At 52.8% G+C, this 19116-nt stretch overlaps 6 protein-coding genes across 6 annotated transcripts; 3 read left to right on the forward strand and 3 right to left on the reverse strand.

Moving 5' to 3' along the window:
• Nucleotides 1–32: 32 nt before the first annotated feature.
• On the reverse strand, nt 33–2046 carry EsH8_IX_000656 (glucoamylase; the record flags this gene model as incomplete). Its single annotated transcript, XM_083266992.1, has 4 exons — nt 33–846; nt 909–1361; nt 1428–1797; nt 1848–2046. The coding sequence occupies 4 exons, from the start codon at nt 2044–2046 to the stop codon at nt 33–35; spliced, it is 1836 nt and encodes a 611-aa protein (XP_083130557.1).
• A 1165-nt stretch (nt 2047–3211) lies between these two features.
• EsH8_IX_000657 (cytochrome P450) lies at nt 3212–4666 on the reverse strand (the record flags this gene model as incomplete). The annotated part of the gene is made up of 4 exons (XM_083266993.1): nt 3212–3334; nt 3408–4029; nt 4105–4463; nt 4532–4666. 4 exons carry the CDS (start codon nt 4664–4666, stop codon nt 3212–3214), a joined length of 1239 nt encoding a protein of 412 aa, XP_083130558.1.
• A 2763-nt stretch (nt 4667–7429) lies between these two features.
• Nucleotides 7430–8533, forward strand: EsH8_IX_000658 (uncharacterized protein; the record flags this gene model as incomplete). The annotated part of the gene is made up of 4 exons (XM_083266994.1): nt 7430–7458; nt 7526–7719; nt 7782–7842; nt 8086–8533. The coding sequence occupies 4 exons, from the start codon at nt 7430–7432 to the stop codon at nt 8531–8533; spliced, it is 732 nt and encodes a 243-aa protein (XP_083130559.1).
• A 469-nt stretch (nt 8534–9002) lies between these two features.
• EsH8_IX_000659 (S-adenosyl-L-methionine-dependent methyltransferase) lies at nt 9003–10232 on the reverse strand (the record flags this gene model as incomplete). The annotated part of the gene is made up of 4 exons (XM_083266995.1): nt 9003–9456; nt 9507–9711; nt 9772–9959; nt 10024–10232. 4 exons carry the CDS (start codon nt 10230–10232, stop codon nt 9003–9005), a joined length of 1056 nt encoding a protein of 351 aa, XP_083130560.1.
• Nucleotides 10233–12546: 2314 nt separating this feature from the next.
• On the forward strand, nt 12547–15227 carry EsH8_IX_000660 (DNA replication initiation factor CDC45 domain-containing protein; the record flags this gene model as incomplete). The annotated part of the gene is made up of 3 exons (XM_083266996.1): nt 12547–13323; nt 13375–14450; nt 14501–15227. 3 exons carry the CDS (start codon nt 12547–12549, stop codon nt 15225–15227), a joined length of 2580 nt encoding a protein of 859 aa, XP_083130561.1.
• A 906-nt stretch (nt 15228–16133) lies between these two features.
• Nucleotides 16134–17061, forward strand: EsH8_IX_000661 (uncharacterized protein; the record flags this gene model as incomplete). Its single annotated transcript, XM_083266997.1, has 3 exons — nt 16134–16202; nt 16257–16769; nt 16870–17061. The coding sequence occupies 3 exons, from the start codon at nt 16134–16136 to the stop codon at nt 17059–17061; spliced, it is 774 nt and encodes a 257-aa protein (XP_083130562.1).
• Nucleotides 17062–19116: the final 2055 nt, after the last annotated feature.

Consider the following 19116-nt stretch of genomic DNA (forward strand, 5'->3'; position numbering starts at 1 on the left):
TTCATCCTACAATATACCACCAATATTTCGCCTCAGCAACTACCACCCGATCCTTGACGTCCCACCCAAGCGTCGTCCGTCATCAACCTTTGTGCGGAGTTGCAAGAGGGTACCGTGAGCGTACGGTTCGTCTCCTCGTAAATGTAACCCTGATTGCAGTTCTGGCGTCGTACGTAGATGTAGCTAACGTTTTGGCCGCCAGGCAGTTCTACATCGACATTCCAGAGCGGGCGCTCAGCCGTATAATTGGACGCCGACATGGGCAGCGCGTTCTCGACATTCCAAGAGCCGAGCTCGGCGATGTTACCGAGTATAAAAAGGTCTTCGCCAAAGTAGGTTGTTGCGTTGACAAGAAAGATCACGGGAAAGGTGCAAGAGCCCGTCACATTGGGCGCGCCCGCGGCGACGGCGGGGACGTAGACACCCTGCGTTGAAGAGGCTTTGCAGGTGGCTGGGACCTCGGACGAAGCGGGAACCCAGCTCGGCGGGTATTGACCGGCCCGGCGCTCAGCCATCGTAACAAAGGCGGCGTATGACCAAGTGAGGTCGGACGCCGAGACAGGGGTTCCTGAGGCTTTGTCGAACTGCTCCGACAGCGAGCCATTGCTCGGCGTGTACACGCGTGCTACTTCCACGAATGAGTCGGCGTAGGTTTTGACGGCGCCGATGATACCGGCATAGTCGCCCGAGATGTTGCTGGCCTTCTGGTAGGTTCCTTCCTTGACAGAGGGGAATAAGTCCACAAAGAAGGGCAGAGAAGTCGAGTCAACCTTGATATGACCTTGGGCATTCCATTGCGCCACTGCATCGTAAAGGAACTCGGCGGCACCGAGGGTTATGAGGTACCTAGCAACATATTAGCTTCAATATCATAGTATATTCCACACATCTCTTTATGAGAAACTCACCAGGGATTGCCGTTGTAGTAGACATCCTCGGTATAGCGGCCAAGAGCAACACCCCTGTTCCGTGCGGCCCCATCGTTGATAGGATAGAGACTAGCGTTGCGGAACGAGTCGACCCAAACCTTGAAGCTTGCAAGAGATTGGCTGTGGCACGGTTGAATGGATGGGTGGTCGCAGCTGGCCGTGATATCGAAGACGGAAATAGAGCCGAGCATAACGTTGGCATCTTTTCCGGAACGCTGAGTCTGAGTGTTGATGTTGGCGATGTAATATTCGCCATTCCAGAATCCTGTGTGCAAGAAACACAAGACTTCGGGTGCTAACTCACATCCCGTGCACTGGACGCCGAGAGAATCCGCAAGGGCGGCGCCCTCAACGAGGGAGCGGTACTGGTTTTGGGCGGTGAAGAAGCTGGAGCCGGAGACCTCCTCCCAGAGATCGAAGCCTGTAGAGTTCCTGATTTTGTGTTAGTGTATCGTCCAGAGGCCGAAAATAAAGTCAGGAAGAGGGAAGGGCAGTTACCAGTACTGTCCGACATAGGACAGGTCGTTGGCGATGATGGGCCAGATAATATCCTTAGCCTTGTCTTGTTGACCGTTTTCGACCAGCCAGCGGGAGTAGGTGATGAGGGTTATGGCCCTCAAAGCCGGGCCGTCTCTCTGTGGGCGGCCCCATGCGCCGTTGAAACGTGCGCCATCGACGGTATATTTTGCCTCCCCAAGACCGCGGCCGGAGGGGAGAAGGGACCCAGAGGGATTCGTAACAGTTTGTAGAACGGCTTGGGAGCGATAGTAGTCCTCTAGGTAAACCTGGAGTTCCTCTTTGCCAAGGACAAGTTCGTCGACGACCATTTTCATCGTTAATGCGGCGTCGCGCGTCCAAGTAAAGAAATCTACCCATGTTAACACTAGAAGAACGACACTGGTTACTGAGTAGACGTACAATCAGGATCGACCTTGGACGGACTGGCAACAACAATGCCGGCGCTGGCGCCCTGTGCCAGAGCACCATTGGGTCCGATGTTGTTCAGAGCGCTCTGAAGAGCAACGCCCCTTTGACGGGTAATGAATTCATCGAGATCTGTAGCAGCAACGTTGGCAACGAGGCCCGCAAACCACAGAAGACCCGACCTCAATGTCATGTCTGCTGTGATTCTGCTGTGATGGGGACAATAGTGACAAATTCAGGTAGTCCCTCGGGGTATCTTGTACGAATGCAGAGAACTACGGAGGTTCCGAGTGGTAACGATGGTTACGAGAGCCTCTTATAACCCCAAGACATGTTCGTATCGTCGAAGTGTGGGCCAGGCTGAGCTGGGTGTCGAACATACTACACTAGCAGCTGCGGAAGCTTAATTCAGGCATCATCGCCAGTGCGAATCCCTGTAGGTTCATCCCAAATGGTGTCCGGGCAGGGGTTTGACCCTTGGGTGGCATATGGGAAAGGAGTCATCGTGGATACCGTCATTTCATTTATAAGTGTCCGGTGTACACTGCTATAGCAGCTGCTGTACATCGAAGGTTTGTGTGGGCGGGGCTTCTCAGGCAATTAGAAAAGGCAGAGTCGGATCCGTTTACTACTTGCTTCTAAGGTGCGTAGTGGAGTGGTGTGTTGCTCCAAGATAGCCCGGGGTAATTAAGGCAAGGCGAAGTAGGGGACAACGTCATGGGCCGACTTTCGTGCAGCCGGCATGGAGGTTTACGGGCTCGGTTAGGCCGGTTGAGCGCGGAGCAAAAACCCACTCCCCAAGTCTAGCTCAGTTGGGGAGCACTTTGCGGGGGAACACCACGTTACTAACATCACCCGATCGGTCCAGTCCCGGCGCTTCTTTCCTTGTCTTGACCAAACACTGCACCTTTGTCACCGAGTTAGGGTATTTCCGGAGGAAACCTCTTGATGCTGCAATTATAACATACAAAAGGGAAAAGAAGAAAAAGGAAAAAGCCAAGAATAGATGAGCAGAGCTTGCCAAGCCATACTTGCAGCTCATTAAACTCCCACCCGCATGACTCGCCGAGATGAGTGGACGATATTTGCGGCATTTCGGGCTCGGGTCTCTTGACATATGCGAGCCTCACCACCACCCCTCCGACTATTCGACTGGTAGTAAGAACAGCGTCCACTTCCACTCCTTCTTCTACTTCTTCATTCGAGACCTTTCACCTGAAGAAAGTACTTTCTATTGTCAATCTGCCTCAGCCATATGCGTCTCGATCTACAGGCCCAAACTGCTCTCTACCCTGCTATTACCATTCCCAAATATGGCCCTGCCTCCAAAGTTTCGACGGCGGTTCTCGGACTACTGTTCACTCTGGTTGGTCAAAATTGTTCACTCTCACCCAGAGATCAGACTGGATGAAGATGCCCGCAGAGAATGAGTTCCACGGCCTAGCAGGGTCAACCAGGGTCAGGTCGAATCTCCGGAAAAGCTGTCCATAAAGTCAGCCACTGTTTTCTTTCTTCTCTTTGCCGCCGACTCTGGAAGTTCTTGCAGTAACTTACCTCAACAAACACCTTATTTAGCTCCATCAGAGCAACCGTCTTACCCAGGCACTGCCACTTTCCGTACTTGAACACCAGTTCCCATTGCGCCATCATAGTCTTAAGCTGGTCATCTCCAGCCTCAAGCCACCGTTCCGGCCGAAACACGTCGGCATCTGGCCCATACACTGCCTTAGAGCGGAGAACCCCAAACGCCGTCCAGCCAATGTCGGTCCCCTCGGGGATGCTCTTGCCATGCATAAAGTCGCCGCCTTTGGGCACGATGGTCGACATGAGTCCAGTGACAGGAGGAAACACCCTTAGGCCTTCCTTGATGACGGCCTGAAGATAGCGGAGGTCGCCAGCTTCTCGGTTGGTGATGGGCGACGAGATTGTACCCAATCTGGCTGCATTTCGCACCTCCTTGGCGAGCTTCGAGTAACATGCCGGAGACGTTATCAGATACAGCATCGTCGTTCGGATTGCCGTTGCTGTTGTGTCAGAACCGGCGATAATTTGGACCAATGTCTCGCCCTCAGCCTCCTCTCGGGTCAAGCCGTGTGCAAGGAAGGAACCCAGCATGTCTCGCTGTTTCGCCGCCTTGTCAGACATCAGTCTCTCCGCTACGACCTGCTTTGCAACACTTGGAAAGACAAACAACTGTCAGCAGCTGCGTACAAACACCCGATATAGAAAGTCGGGGCATCGGGCTACTCACGCGATGAACTTGCCGAATCCCACGCGATCATGTTCCGACGGCATGGCCCGGCGAAACAGGGGCGATTGAAGTAATTTTGCCAGCTTTGGGAATACTGCGAGTGTCATCATGACGGGCATGCTTTTTTCTGTCATCTGGATGTACTGATGGACATCGGCGTCTTGTTCGAGGTATCCGAAATGGTAGCCAAACGCAAGCGATGTTATGACATCCAAAGTGAGATATTGAACCTTTCTGCAAAGATCCATTGGACGGAAGGCATCGGCTGTCGACAAGTATCGCTCCTCGATGAGTTTGATGAGAGCTTGTACCTGCCTGTCGATGGCGGCTTCCAGGCCTTCGTTTTCCTTGCCAGAATACTGTTTAATCGCCTGGGTCAGAAGGGCCGTCCCGTGCATACACAGCGCCAGGGGCGGGAATGGCTTACACCGATGGCCATCTTGGCGCGTAATTCATTGTGCTCGTGGTCATCTCTCATGGAGATGATGTTGTCTCTAGCTGGGTCGAATCTGACAGCATCATAGAAGGCACCCTTGCGGTATGGCGAGCGGACTGCCCACATGCGACGAAGAAGTTCCGAGTCATTGGTTACCAAGTCGTTGGGACCGATGCGGACGACCGGGCCTAAAGCACAAAGTTTCCTGTCAGCAGCCTGTCGAAACGAAGGCCCACGCTCCTCCAGGTTGCTCTATTACTGATTGCGGCATGTGTCTGAGACCTTCCATCACAGTACAAATCACACAGCTGGCAGATACGGGCGGCTTAATGACAAGGCTTGGGCATCTGTCTTGTATTAGAGAACCATGGGGGCTCACTCACCATATTCATCACACGCTCGCTTGAGCGCAAGATGCATCTGCCCACCCAGTGTGTTACGTAGCATCCACCACTTGCTGAAGGCGGCACCTGGTGGACCGGGGATATGTCTGAGACGGCTCCATGAATGGTAGCTCAAGGCTGTTAGGTATATGAGAAAGGCCGTGATAAACAACAGAAGTGGGCTCCATATGTGTCCTGAGAGCTCCTTGATGGCGGCCATGTCTGGCTTCTGTTTTGTAAGACGATAAACTTCAGGTGAGTAAGATAAGACGAGCTCTCGGGGTGAGTTGAGAGGGTCAAGTGGATTTGAAAAGAAGAAAGATCGGTTAATGGCGGTAGCTGACTTGGGGCAATGGCAACTACCCAAGAAGGCAACGGCGTAAAAGCACACAGGGGGGCACCTTCCCTTTGTTAGAAGATTACCCACAGTGTGTGTCTATCTGTAGCGGAAGCGGTGATGGTGAGAACCGGGATACCTCGAGGTCGTGCTCGAGTGTTGGAGGTGAGAAGGAGTAGGCGGGGGCCAAGTCAAGAGTGTCCGAAATTTCTCTTCCTCGCCTACATAATTCATAAAGCAAGCCAACCTCAACCTCTACTATGTCTCTTCCCCACAAATCTCAAACGTGTCTAGCTTGCTCACTCTCATTGAACATGGCAGAGAGAGGATAAGCCAACATATGCAGTACTCCGCCACTACCCGCATGACATCGGGTAGGTGGCCAAAGGCCAATCTAACAGGCATCTCGGCCAAGCAGACCGATGGTCTTTCGATGACCTCTTTGACCAGCCAAATCACTGGGTTCGCTAGCAGGATTTGGAGCTCATATGCATAGGTTGTGCGCCCATATATTCTACCAAATGCGGTTACATACGACGTTCGGACCCGGGCTTCGTATGCAGCGTGTATGGGCGATGTGGCCAAACTTTCCTCCCCTCAGCTGACTTGGTGACAATAAAGTGATTGCCCAAGAACCCAAGCACACGGGAGGGCTCATTGTCGGTCAGTTTCTCCATAACTTGTTACTTCGCCATTCGGTTTACAGTCTAAATTGGTTTCATTACAACGGCCCTCAAAATATGCTACGAGTTGAGGAATATGCAGAACATCGGGTTTGAAAGGCTGATTTTAATTCTAAGGAATTTCATGCTCTCCCCTCCTTTAGCCACCTCAAGTAACAAGAAAGCCAGTCTGTTAGGCCATGGCAGCAGCATGTTCCCGCATTTTCTGTCCACCCCGACATACTGCATGGTGTTATGCAGGCATCCGAGCCCTCAAGGAAACGACGGGAGCAAACTTATACGCTCTTCGGCTTTCAAAACACCATAACGTTGGCGTTCGGTATTAGACTCGCCCTTCTCTATGGGATAACCCATTACCAGGCAGTACGTGTCGAACTGTTTGACAGCTTGGATGGCGCCCAACAGTCATCATCACGATTCTGGCTGCAGCTGTGAAAATGAGACCAGCGACATGTGGTTTGTGTAACCCCCCTTCCGCACCAAGAACTTATGATACTGCCCGTTATTGGGCCTTTAATTGGGCTTGACCTGACGATGGCCGACGCCAACTACGAACGACACCAAGCTCCGTCAGTTTGTTTAGTTAAATTGATTTTCATTGTTGTTTTCATTAGAGCAAATAACACGGTACATTTTTGCAAGGCCAAACTTCCAAAGAGCGGCGGTCAGACGGCTTGTCTGTAACTTCTCATGTTGACCACAATGTGCAGTGTGCCTCAGCTAGCAACCAATCCCCAAGAGAGAAACATCAATGATACACGGCTTCAGGTGTCACGAAGCCGAAGGGTTGGCCTGGCAAGGAAGCTAGCTACCTGTTTGTGTCGCCTTTGTCTGGAGCACCACAGCCGACCTGGCCCCTCAATAGCACGCATTTTTTCCATTGCCGCTGCCCAATCGTTGTCAAAGGGGCCTGCACCTGGTAAGAGAGTGTTAAATGCCAATCCGATATTTCTCGCTGCTGTCTTCCCATATCCAAAAGGGAAGAGACGTACTGCATCTCTGCATCGAGCTATCTCGGCAGTCACCTTGAAACGCGAGGAAACGGTGGTCGACGCAAGCCGCCATATCTTTTTTCCAGAGAGCATGTCGGCTTGATTCTGCACAATCATGGAAATGGATCAAACGGCGCCTGATACAGTGCATCAACTTGACAATATTATCCCACATAGGGTCAATATTGACTTGGAGCCAGACGAGGTTGGTATCCGGGAGACAGCCTACGCTCGTGCTCGAGACTGCCAAAGTTTCAAGGTATCCAAAGCTAAGGACAAGCCGTAGGACATTGACGACACCGAGATGCAGAGCCTTCCAGGGAGTGATATTGACTCTGCGCTGGGAGAAGTAAGCTGCTTTTGGAAGTCATGGATGGGCGAAGACCGCTAAGAGAGACCGCAGTCAGAGGCATGGCCTTCGTCCACTGCGTCGCTCCGTTCGAGCATAGTACGTGCGCGAGAGGAGAATGGGCGAATTTATCACGGATACAAAGATGGGAAGTATGTCTTGCCCACCGATCAGGTATGTATGAATTTTTGTAATAGGTTAGGTTTTCACCGAACTCGAATTAACCCGTTTTCGTCGACAGGAAGAACTCGACCGACAGGGTAAGGATGTCCTCGACTACGAGCGTTATTCTGCCGGCTCTGACTACTGCAACAGCATTTCAGTACCAGCTCTGCCAACTGACCTTCGAGAACAAGCTTGCTCTCGCCCCTGTGAACCATCCACACAGAGTATTGGATGTTGGGTGCGGCATAGGGCTATGGGCAATAGACTTTGGTAAGACGCCGTCTGCACGAAGCCACCGGACCCGCCCCCCAATATACTAACCTGGAATGAAGGAGAGGAACACCCCGAATCTGAGGTGGTCGGCGTCGATCTCTCTCCCGTCCAGCCAGGCTTGTAAGACGTGACAGCCAGAAGACCGATACACAATAACTGACGTTGTTAGCACACCTCCCAACGTTCACTACGAAATTGATGACCTCGAGGAGGAATGGAGCTTTTCAAGAAAGTTTGATTTCGTTCATAGCATGATGATGACAGGTGCTTTTAGGGATTGGCCAAACTTCCACCAACAAGCCTTTGAGTCTGTTATCCCTGACTCGTCAACAGCCCTGTACTATTTAACTGACATCACCACAGCAACCTCAACCCGGGAGGATGGCTTGAGATACAGGATATCGACTTCCCCATGAGGTGTGACGACGGAACGATACCGCCAGATTCTGACCTCGGCAAATGGAACGAGCTTATGATGGAGGCCGGAAGAAGATCTGGCTTTCTTCTGGATACATGCGGCAAGGCGGCAGAGATGATGGCTAGCGTAGGCTTTGTCGACATTGTGCGCATACCGTTCAAGTGGCCCATCAACCAATGGCCGCGAGACGTCAAACACAAAACTCTCGGGCTCTGGACTGAAGCCAACTTCAGCGTCGGGATTGAATCCATGACGTTGGCCCTTTTCACCCGGTTTATGGGCTGGAGGAAAGAGCAGGTCTGGGACTTTAGCGCGAGGGTTATCGCGGAGTGGCGGGATGTGAGGAGGCATGGATATTTTGACGTGTATGTTACCTATGGGAGGAAGCCATGAATCAACTGCGGTTGAAGTGACTCTCCAATGAATGCAAGCGGCTTCAATGTGACTGGCTGCCAACTTTGGGGGCGTTGGGGCTAAGCCAGCCTTGTGACCAACTTGGTCTTTCCATCCGCAGCGAATGCAGCAAGCGGGGCCGAGGACATAGGCCTGACTGAACGGCCTCACTTGACGAAGAAGTGCTTTGAATCGAATGCAGTCGAACATGCAAGCATCCGCTTCCTAGCTACTTTCTGCACTGCATAGTCCATGCGCTGTGGCAAACGTTGACCAACGGCCTGAAGCCTTGTACGGACGCACAGAGAGGTGGCAAGGCCTTGCCCTCCTTTTCGCGACCATAGTGCCTTGAGGTAATGTGGGATCTGGAGAAAAGCCTGAGAAAACCGCGGCATACCTGCTACCCGCTGCTCGGATTCCCAACCACTCCGCAGGGAGCGGGGGGCCATGGATGCCTGCTGTGCCCGCGTCAGGTGAGTGGCTTCTGTGCCCAGACGGAAATCCACGGGAGATATGCATGTATTCTCGTGTCGTGAAACGCCTTGCGAATGTCCTGTTCCATGGTGTCGGCTTCCTGCTTGGTTATGCCCATCTGGGGCCACTTCACGAGAACGGCGCGGACAAGCTGCCACAGCACATCCTTGCTCATAAACAGGCCAATCTCCCGCTGGTGCCTATCTTTCGCCCACGATCCGATGGGCAGTTTGTGAGATCGATAATGTATGTTGACGAAACCAGTTTCTCTCAGAATCTCGGGCAGCACCTGTGGAAACTCCAGGTCCCAGGAGAAGTGGGTTTTGAATGTGCGGATAAAGATATCCATGAATTTGGAGGGTGCGTAGTCTTCAGGTATCGTATCATCGTCGCACCCAATTCTGACGCCGGCGTCTTGGAACTCGATCCAACCGCCTGGTTTGAGGTTCCTGTCATAGGGTTAGAAGCGGACTGATGGAGTGAAGGACAATAGTCTTACTGGTATGCGGACTGGATGGCTTTGGCTGGGTCTCGAAGGGTCACACTGACTGACCTAAAGTGGACGAAGTCTGCATCAGAATACAGCGGTGACCAACTTTCTTGGATGTCGTCAATTCTCCAGTCAACGTTCTGGGGGGCGTAGCAGTTCTGGATTGGTGAGATATCTACACCGATAACATGTGCACTAGGGAATTTGTCCGCAACTTGGAGAGGAGGAGTCAGATGTCGCCCCTCAGTCGAAACCTAATCGGAACTGAACTCACCATCAACTGCCCAAAGTCCAGTGCCAGTGCCAACATCTATGATCTTCTGTGGGTTGCTGCCGATGGGTGAAATGTAATCATTATCGTCAAGAAGGCGCTTTATCAACTGATGCTTCATTTCCTCGCGGAATTGCTCTGTCTCGTCGTTTGGAAGAGGATATATGCCTTGCATAAATGACTGATAACGCCTAGCAGATGCCTACTTAGCTTCCGAATCCCTCTCTAAGAAGACGAATGCCGTGAACCACACACCTTCCACCCTCGTGCGAGTGCTTCATGACACGAGAAGCGAGTGACGTGAAGCCCGAGGACGCATATGACCCCCCGTAGTCCGACCCTTCAAAATCATCTTCTGCCAACGTGTCTGGCGTAGCTGGCTCTATCGGCTCGCTGTTAGACATGTTCATGGCCGCGGAATCTCTGTGAAGTTGGATGCGATTTCGAGGGAAACTGTTGGCCATGAGACTGAGGGCATGGCAACACCGTGCTCGTGAACCAGGCTTCGATGACCTGGAGCAGGGTTGCCACCCTCGTAGCGGGCGCCGGTGGTCGAGATCTGGGGTCGATGTCGTGGAAGTTCGTCTCCCTGATATTTTCTTCTTCTTGGACACTTGGCAGGTAGGCCGATGGCGACACTGAATTTGGGGCTGACAACTACCGGACGGTTCCTGCAGACTTAAGCAGAGCTACAGCCAAAGAGCGATGCTTCAGTTAGTACATTGTGAACTTTGAGTAATGAGACCAGCCGCGACAGACGTGAGACTGGGCTGCCTGGGTTAACAACGGCTAACCGGGGGTTGTGGCGTAAAATGAACATGCACCAAGTAAACGTACAATTGACAAACAGGACAAACATGAGATTAATCACAAATTTACCAGGTTTGCAGTCAAAGAATAACGCAAGAAAGCTGGCCGGTTGCACACTAAAGTGGAAGAAATTCGTCGATACGGGACGAGGCAGAAAAATATGTGGACAATGGAGGGTGAGAGAAACCAAAAGAGAGGGACAGTAGTACCTGGTACTAGTAACCTACATTTGCGTACCAACGGGGCGGTAACCCAATCGCCAACAACCCCTCACCCTCTTTACTGTTGTTTGTGTCGGCTGGGATGGTACCAGTCCCCCAGAGACGCCCACCAGGGTGATACAAAACCGAGCCGGTGCCAACGGGCTGGGGCGGGAATATCCGAATCCCCGGCCGGCCAACGCCAGTGAGCCACGGGGTACAGAGTGTGAAGGAAAGTTTCCAATCGCGTTTAGAGATTGCTTCGCCTTTGCGAAGACAAACAGAGGAGAAGCTTTGCCGTTTCGAGGAGATCGCGCATAAGCGGCCTGCAGAGTGTGTCCTTATGTCGCTTCAGATGTGACGGTTATAACAGAAGCATGGCGTGTTGGCGGTGCTCCTTGTGAAGATGAAGTGGGGCGTTGTGATTCGAGATGAGGACGGATAAGTGAGGTGATAATGTGAGGGCCGAACCATGACATGGCGCTGTTTCCACAGGTAGAAGAGCCCACTGGTACCGGCATGCAACACATATGAGCAGTATTAGCGAGCACAGAGTGACAACTTGGTTGTCGCCAAAGTGTCCATACCAAACCGTAAGCCAGGAATCTCAGGCATGCAAGGTAAACCGTCAATTAGCCGACCGGGACGGCAAGGAACCACCAATAGCTCTGTTTCCCAAAGAGACGCTAGGCTGGCAGGGCGGGGCCAATGTACACTAGGTAGGTATGGAGTATATACGATTATGCAGCTTGTGTTACAATTATGGATACTCGACAACTGAGAAAATGAAGCCAAAAGATGGAAGCCGTAGCAGAACGGTGATGGACGAGCAGTGATGGTGACGATGATCAAGCTGAACCCACCGACGGCGAACGCAAGTTGTAACAACGACTGGCGAGCTGGAAATATAAGAAGACCGGCGGCTTGCGGCGGCGCGGTTAAGAGCTATGGAACCGGACAGATGTAAATAGGCCAGAAACTGTTGCATTGTATTTTCCTCTAAATTTGTACCGGGTCGGTTTCCGGCTTAGGTTTCTGGCAGCTCAAGTCATTGTTGAGTTGTCGGGCCCAGCTGGGTCTCGGGGTTCGCTGCAAAGATCGGCCTGTCGGATGATGTGGCCAGCTCTACGTACCTAAGGCCCCGGAAAATAGGTAAGTTCGGCGGATGACGAGCTGCTGCTCCGTGCACTCGGCCGAGGGCACGCCCTCTCCCCTGGCAGGGCAACACGGTACCAATTTTACAAGTAGCTAAATGCACGAACCCAGTCTTTGTCGTTACGCGTCGCTAAAGTAGACCCCACCTGTAACCGTACTTTTAGGTGCGCTCGCACAACCCAGTCGCGTCGAAATCCTGACAAACCGCGTTCGCGCGTCAACACACTCAATTCAAGCCGTCAGTCGCTCGGTACCTTGTCCACGTACCTTGTTTCCCAACCACACACACCACCTTGGACTTATGTTCTCTGTGGCATACTTACGTTACCCACTGCCCTCAACTCTGCACTTTGCACTTCACTACTCCACGCCAGAAACCCATTCCATTTCGTCAACGACCTCTATCGCATAATCATTCCGACTGACAGTACTCACAGTCATTCTACTCAATTGCGTGCCGCGTTTGGTACTGTACCTGTGCCGTCGTTGGCCATCGCACCCAGCATAGAACCCCTCCGCTTCTCCAAGCCGCGTCGTCACGACAGAACCAACCTTTGCATCTCATGAAGTCGCTCGGCATACATCGTGGAAACGCATCGAACTTATCATAGCCATGTATCTTCCGCGGTCCTTAATATCCAAACTCTACACCCACCTGCAGAACACGCGACACCCGCTCTCTCCTCCAGTACTTGTTCTCGTCGCGCTCGAGCCTGATGCCCTTTGCGCATGTCGAATCCTTACCCGCCTATTGAAGCACGACTATATCCCCCACAAGATCCAGCCTGTCTCCGGATATGCTGACCTCGAACGTGCGGGTCGGGACCTGGTCCAGCCCATGATGGAAACCCAAGGAGGGAGCGGAGGAGTTGTCGTGTGTCTCGGCGTCGGCGGCATGGTTGACCTTGGCACTTTGCTAGGCCTGGAACCTGAGGGGGAAGAGCTGACCTTTGCCGGCGTTGAGGTTTGGGTCATTGACTCTCATCGCCCGTGGAACTTGGGCAACGTCTTTGGTGGCTTCCCACTTGAGCCCGCCGTCGAAGAGGAGGTCGGACTGCAAGCACGTTGCCCCCCAGGTGTGACGGCTGGTCGAATCGACCGCTCCTACAAACCTGGCAAGGGTGGTATTGTTGTGTTTGATGATGGTGATATCGAAGACGACCTTACTATAGAAAAGGAAGCGTACCTGGCCCTGCTTGATATGCCCGAGGTCGATGACGACGGCGAGGATTTAGGAGACGATGATGGCGACGATGATGCGGACGACGAAGACCTGTTTGAGGAGCCTGCACATGCCGGCCAAAAGAGAAAAAGCTGGTCGGATCGGGATGAAGAGGACGATTCCAGTGATACCGATGACCGGCCGCATCAGCGTCGAAGAAGCAATTCTGTGAGTTTTGTTCTTCAGAGGTCTGTCGCCACAAAAGCTAACACATATCAGTCTTCCTCGATACCTTCATCTCCACAACGACCGACCCATAGGGGGCTAGTATCTCTGCGAGATGCCGGGGTGGTTCTCTCTAGTGACCCCTTGGAACCCCCATCTGCTGCGCAACCGCCACCTGCGCCATCGGCCAGAGCCCTGCGACGCCGCCTGTTGCGTTTGCGAAGAGAAAAAGAGGATGTTCTCCGCAAATACTACAAGATCGGCGCATCCTTCTCCGAGCCAATATCTTCTATGATGTACTCTTTGGCCTCGGAGCTTGGCCGGGAAGACAACGACTTACTGTGGCTTACCATCGTTGGCGTCACTTCCATGGAGTTGTACGGAAGATCATCTGCGGGTATAGCGGTGCCGGTTCGCAACTCAGATCGAGGTCAAGGAAATGGCTGGATGGGAATGCGTGGCGGCCGTATTCGCCAACTTCTGAGAGACGAAGTTCGGCGTCTTAATCCACCCGAAGTCACCAACTCTCGCGCGGCTGCTGCTGAGAACTTAGGCATCATTCCAACCACTGCGAGGAGCCCAGAGGACACGAGCATCAGACTATCGCCAGAACCGAAATTTCTCCTTATCAGACACTGGAGCCTATACGACAGCATGCTTCATTCGCCATATCTCTTTGCCCGCCTCAAGACATGGAGCGAGCCGGGCCTAAAGCGACTCCACAAGTTGTTGGCCAAGATGGGTGTTAGTCTAGTTCAATGCAAGCAGAGCTACACACACATGGACATGATGCTGAAGCGGGAGCTTCGGGCGAAGTTGCTCAAGTACGCTTCTCTCTATAATTTAGACGAGATGGTGCCTTCAGTCGACACAGATGGCAGAGATCGTGGAGGTGCAAAAGATGGCTGGGGATTCGTCCGCAGCTGGGGGTGGCGGGCGACCCTGAGCGCGCAGGACGTCGGTGTGGTCATTGGCGCCCTACTAGAAGTGGGCAAGCACGGCGACGTGGCCGAACTCGCGCACGCAGCCAAGGACTCTCAATTTGAGGAGGGAGACGACGAAGAGATTGTTACAGCACAGGGAGAAGAGTGGGTTGGGCGGTTCTGGGAAGCGTATGATGCTCTGGAGGAGTAAGTGCATGATGGCAGCCGATATGGTACCCCGCTAACGCAGCCGACAGCATCGATGGTCTTAAGGCAGGACTACCTACCGCCCAATTCTTGCACCGTGCCATCTACCGCACCGGTACATCACTTATTAACAAGAAACAAATAAAGCATCTACGCGCATTTCGCATGTGCGTCGTCAAAGAGGGACCCGATGTCCCAGTCTTTGAGCATCCAGCCGCCCTCACTAAGCTTGCACTCTGGGTCGGCGAGGCCCTTGTCGAGCAGGAGAAGGATACGACGGGCCGCCTCTCTCATGGTGGCCGTGGCACGCCGCTTGTAGTCGCCAGCCTCAACGACAAACGCGGTGTTTACCTTGTTGTCGGTACAGGTGGAGGTGGAGGCCCTGACACCACTTTCCTCGACCGCGAGGCCGCCAAGAAGCGACAGGCGGCGAAAGACGAAAAGGCCAAGCGGCGAGAAGAATCAAGGCGCAACAAGAAGAAGATCAGCGAGGAGAGGCGAGCAGCTCGCCAGGCGGCAGGCCAGGATGACGAAGACGACGACGAGCTTGATACTGAGTCGGAGGCGTCCGACGGTTCAGATTCGGAAGATGAAGAGGAAGAGGTTCGGGAAAGAGGCTACGGCCTCAACCGATTCGGATCGGCTTTCCAAGAAGTTGTTGCTGAAACGAATGCTCGAGTCCGAATAGACAGTTTCGAGCACTGCGTGGTGGAGGTCAAGAAGGAGGATCTAGGAGGATTCTTGGAGAGCCTGAGCATGAAGGCCGTTGTCGGTTAATGAAAAAAGAAAAAAGAAAAACCATGGCGATGGATAAAGATAGCTTCGGTTTAGGGACGCAACGGTACGTCTGGTGTTTTCACATGGCGGGCTAAGGCGTGTTTGGGTTCCTTTTTGGTGGCGACTTCGGGATGGGTCTGGGAGAAACATGCTTAACGAGACATGGCAGGGTCATTGTGCTTTCGTAATTACCATACTTGCTGCTGCGTATTTTTTATTTTTTTAAAGGCGGGAACGAGTCGATTGCTGTAGCCGCGGCGTTAGATGGCAGGCTGAAGAATTTACATCTGCATCTTCTTCCCTTTGAATTGTCGTCAACATTTGCAATCTTGCACACACCCACCCTGTTGAAGCTTACCACTGTCTTACTTTGCACCTTCTTCAAGACTAGTCTATAAATGGAAGCAGGGAATAAGCGCTCGGAAGCAACCTGGTTAGCACTTCATCAACAAGATCAGAAGAGGAATAGATTCACACAAACAAGGGCTCAAACATGACAATCCAAATGTGGTGATAGGCTAGTAAGCATCAGACGACAAGGAGTCTAGTATGTCAGCACTGGGCTTGAAGCATCTTGTTGGCCATCAACCCGAGCTGCCTTACCGCGTCGGGTGCTATCGTCAGCACTTTGAATCCTCCAATTTCAGCCGCCGGTCGGAAGCACCGAACGCTTGCCAAAAGGCACCTTCGAAATACACGCCTTCATGGTATTTGGCTGGAGAATTGTTGTGCGTGCGCGTGTGTGTGCATGGTCCATAATACTGTAACACAATTATAAAATGAAGCTCTCGGCTCATCGTTGATACTTGACGTCGTCCTCTCCTCGACATTGCTTTCGTTCACAAGTGTTTATCGTGTTCCGTCAAGAGTCAAACCACCGCCTCCAACACCCTAGGACAAGCAGGCATGACGGGTCAAACCCCATGGGCCGATGGGCCATTTGAGCTTATCAGCAGCACCCGCGCTGGGTCTAAGGTGCGTTATCCCACCACCTAGACTGGTTTGTACAAGGCTAATGACTGAGCGTAGAAAGGCGTCAAGACAACGGGCGCAAACCTCATGGCTGAGGACATGACCATCATTCACAACCTCCTTATCCGGATTTTGAATACCGTCTATCTACAATGCGTCAATGTAGAAAGGTCCCCTGCCGACGTCCAGGACTTTGTTTCGTATGCGATTGAATGGGCTAACATGGTTGAGCACCACCACCACATCGAGGAGGAACAAGTTTTCCCCGAGATCGAAGAGCTGGCGGGCGTTCCGGGTCTAATGCAGGCCAACGTCGCTCAGCACGAAGCCTTCACCGGCGGCTTGCACGAGTACATGGGGTACCTGGTCAAGGTTCAAAAGAACGAGGAGGCGTACAGCGGGGAGAAGCTCAAGGGCATCATCGACTCGTTCATGCCTACCCTGCGACAGCACTTGAGCGACGAGATCGACACGTTGCTGAAGTTGGCAGAGTATGACTGTGACTGGGACGATTGGTTCCAAAAGCTCATGAAGAAGCTACTGGCGAAGACCAATGACCCTAACCTTAAGGTGAGAGCCTCCGCTCTGCTTCTGCTCTGGGTTTCCCTCAGCCAGCCTCCGCGATCCGTAGAGATGGTGTCAAGTTGACTGACTTTTCTTGCCGCGTCAGACAACTACTCTTCCACTTATGCTTACGAACTCGGACAAGACATTCGAGAACGGGATTTATGCGTCGTGGCCTGCGATCCCGTGGTTCGCGCTTTTGCTGGTGCGGTGGTTCATGGTTCCCACACACAAGGGCTGGTGGCGATTTTCTTCTTGTGACGACCGGGGCATGCCCAAAGAGCTTCCATTTGCATAATGAGAACTACTATTGGCAGTATTGAACATGGTTGGCGGTTGATGAGACGGAGTTTTCGGTGATTGTTCGAGCCTTGTGGGGTTGACGATGATTGTTCGCATGTATTTACTAGGTTGACGGGGTTAGTTCCGCTGGGTTAGGTATTAAGCTCGACACGTGAAGTCAATGATGAATTTAATTGACCTTGCCCGAGGATCTTCAGCAAGCTGGTGTGGCTTACAGGAACCTAGTCGGAGGCCGTCGGCTTGATGTCACATTGGATCGTGATGTGGGCAGGGCTGTGAGGAACGTTCCAAAGAAGCGGGTCTTGACAGTCCGAGGTGCCACCAGGTGGCCAAAATAGCGAGAAAGGGTGGTGGTCTGCTGTTTCCTGTGTAGTAATACCTACTCTGTTCCTAGGTACTGGCCCCGTTTTACGGCCACTCACTCGGGCAGGAACGTATCCAGGCGCCGACAGATAGCCAAGGTATCGTCATCCGGGTACGTATCCCAAGCCTACAAGTGCCCACTACAAATTTTCCGAGGCGATTAATAATGAGGCACCTGAGGATACAGAGGTGGCCGGCCCTGTGTCAATCCTGTTCCCGTTTGGGGGGCCGAGTTGGGATGGATCTGAACCGAGACAAAGCGCACCTCGACTGACAGCGCATGTACCTGATGTTCGTTCAACGGATGCCGTCGCACTCGTGCCTGTTTCGTTTTCTACAATGAACCGTGCTCCAATTTGGGCCCTGGCAAAGCCACGCAAATAGCAAAGTACCATCATCCCAATCCTTATTTTTACCTGGCATCCCATCCGTGACTGGAGTTGAAACCCTGGGCTTTTGGAAAGGCCCGAAGTGAAGTGGACGAATGGCTCCTACACTACGCTAAGGAAGAGAAAAAGAAAAGACAAGGCCAACATGGTGCCCCAAGAACTCAATCACCTCACCATACCAACGACCGACACGGAAGGTGGCGGGTGTGAAAAAGACACCCTTTTTTCTGATGCTGGACGCAATGTGACTGGACGGCTTGAAGCCACCTTCCAGGCTCCAGCTGCTCCAGCTGCTCAACTACCTGCTTGTAACGAATAAGACCTCACCTGCCAACGAGCCCAGGGTACCTGGTGTATCCCGTAGCCACTGGATGCCAGTCATTGTCCGATTTGACATATGGCCGGGCCCATATCTAACCAATGAATGGTGCAGTACAAAGTCCTCATTGACTTCGCTATGCTATGCTATGCTATGCTGCACTGTGCTATGTTGTGCTTGCCTCGCCTCGCCTCTCGCCTCACCTGTATGTACCTGCCTGCTAGTCCATCTTCGAGTGTGTTCTACGACAGCGCCACGAGCGCATAGCTTATCTAACCAACAGGGGCCTTGACATTCGCACCTACTTTTGGTTGCTCCGCACAGAACCGCACTCACTACAACCTCTATTACATACCCTGCCTCCTCCAGGCTTTATTTTTCTGCTACCACTACGACCTCTGGTTTTGCATGCAACTGCCTACGTCCTGATCCCACCTTCTCCAACAAAAGAAATCAAGCCTGGCCGCGTCGTCCATAATCGAATAGCTCGGGCATTATTTCCTATTCCCGCTTGTTCGGGTTCCTGAGAGGGTTCTCATTGACTCTTTTCCTTCCCCACCTCGTACTCGGTGGACGTTGGGTACGCCACTGCCTTTGTACAGGGAGTCCCCTATCCCGCCGCCAACTTTCCCGAGCAATCATCGGGTCCCCCGCCAGCGCCTGGCCACCTCTAGCATCCTGGGCCCTTTAATTCTTCCCCCTCCCCCGCTTGTCAACCGCTCTACCTGTCGCCAGCCTTGTTCGCCGTCGCCCACGCGCCATCCTCGTCGTCACCAGCTCACGATATCGCCGACTCACCCTCACCTATCGCTCGATCCAGTGGCCGTAGCATTATTACGCTGGCTTCGGCCCACCAAGGTAGCGACCAGACCGTTTTCGTAGCCGACGCTCTCCCCTCGACTCACTTCGCGACGAACTTGAGCCGTTGGCGCCCATCACACCCGCGCGCACGCTTCGATTACACAATTTCCCCCACAAA

The sequence above is a fragment of the Colletotrichum jinshuiense genome, chromosome 9 (genome assembly GCF_051148585.1).
Source record: "Colletotrichum jinshuiense chromosome 9, complete sequence".
NCBI lineage: Eukaryota > Fungi > Ascomycota > Sordariomycetes > Glomerellales > Glomerellaceae > Colletotrichum > Colletotrichum jinshuiense.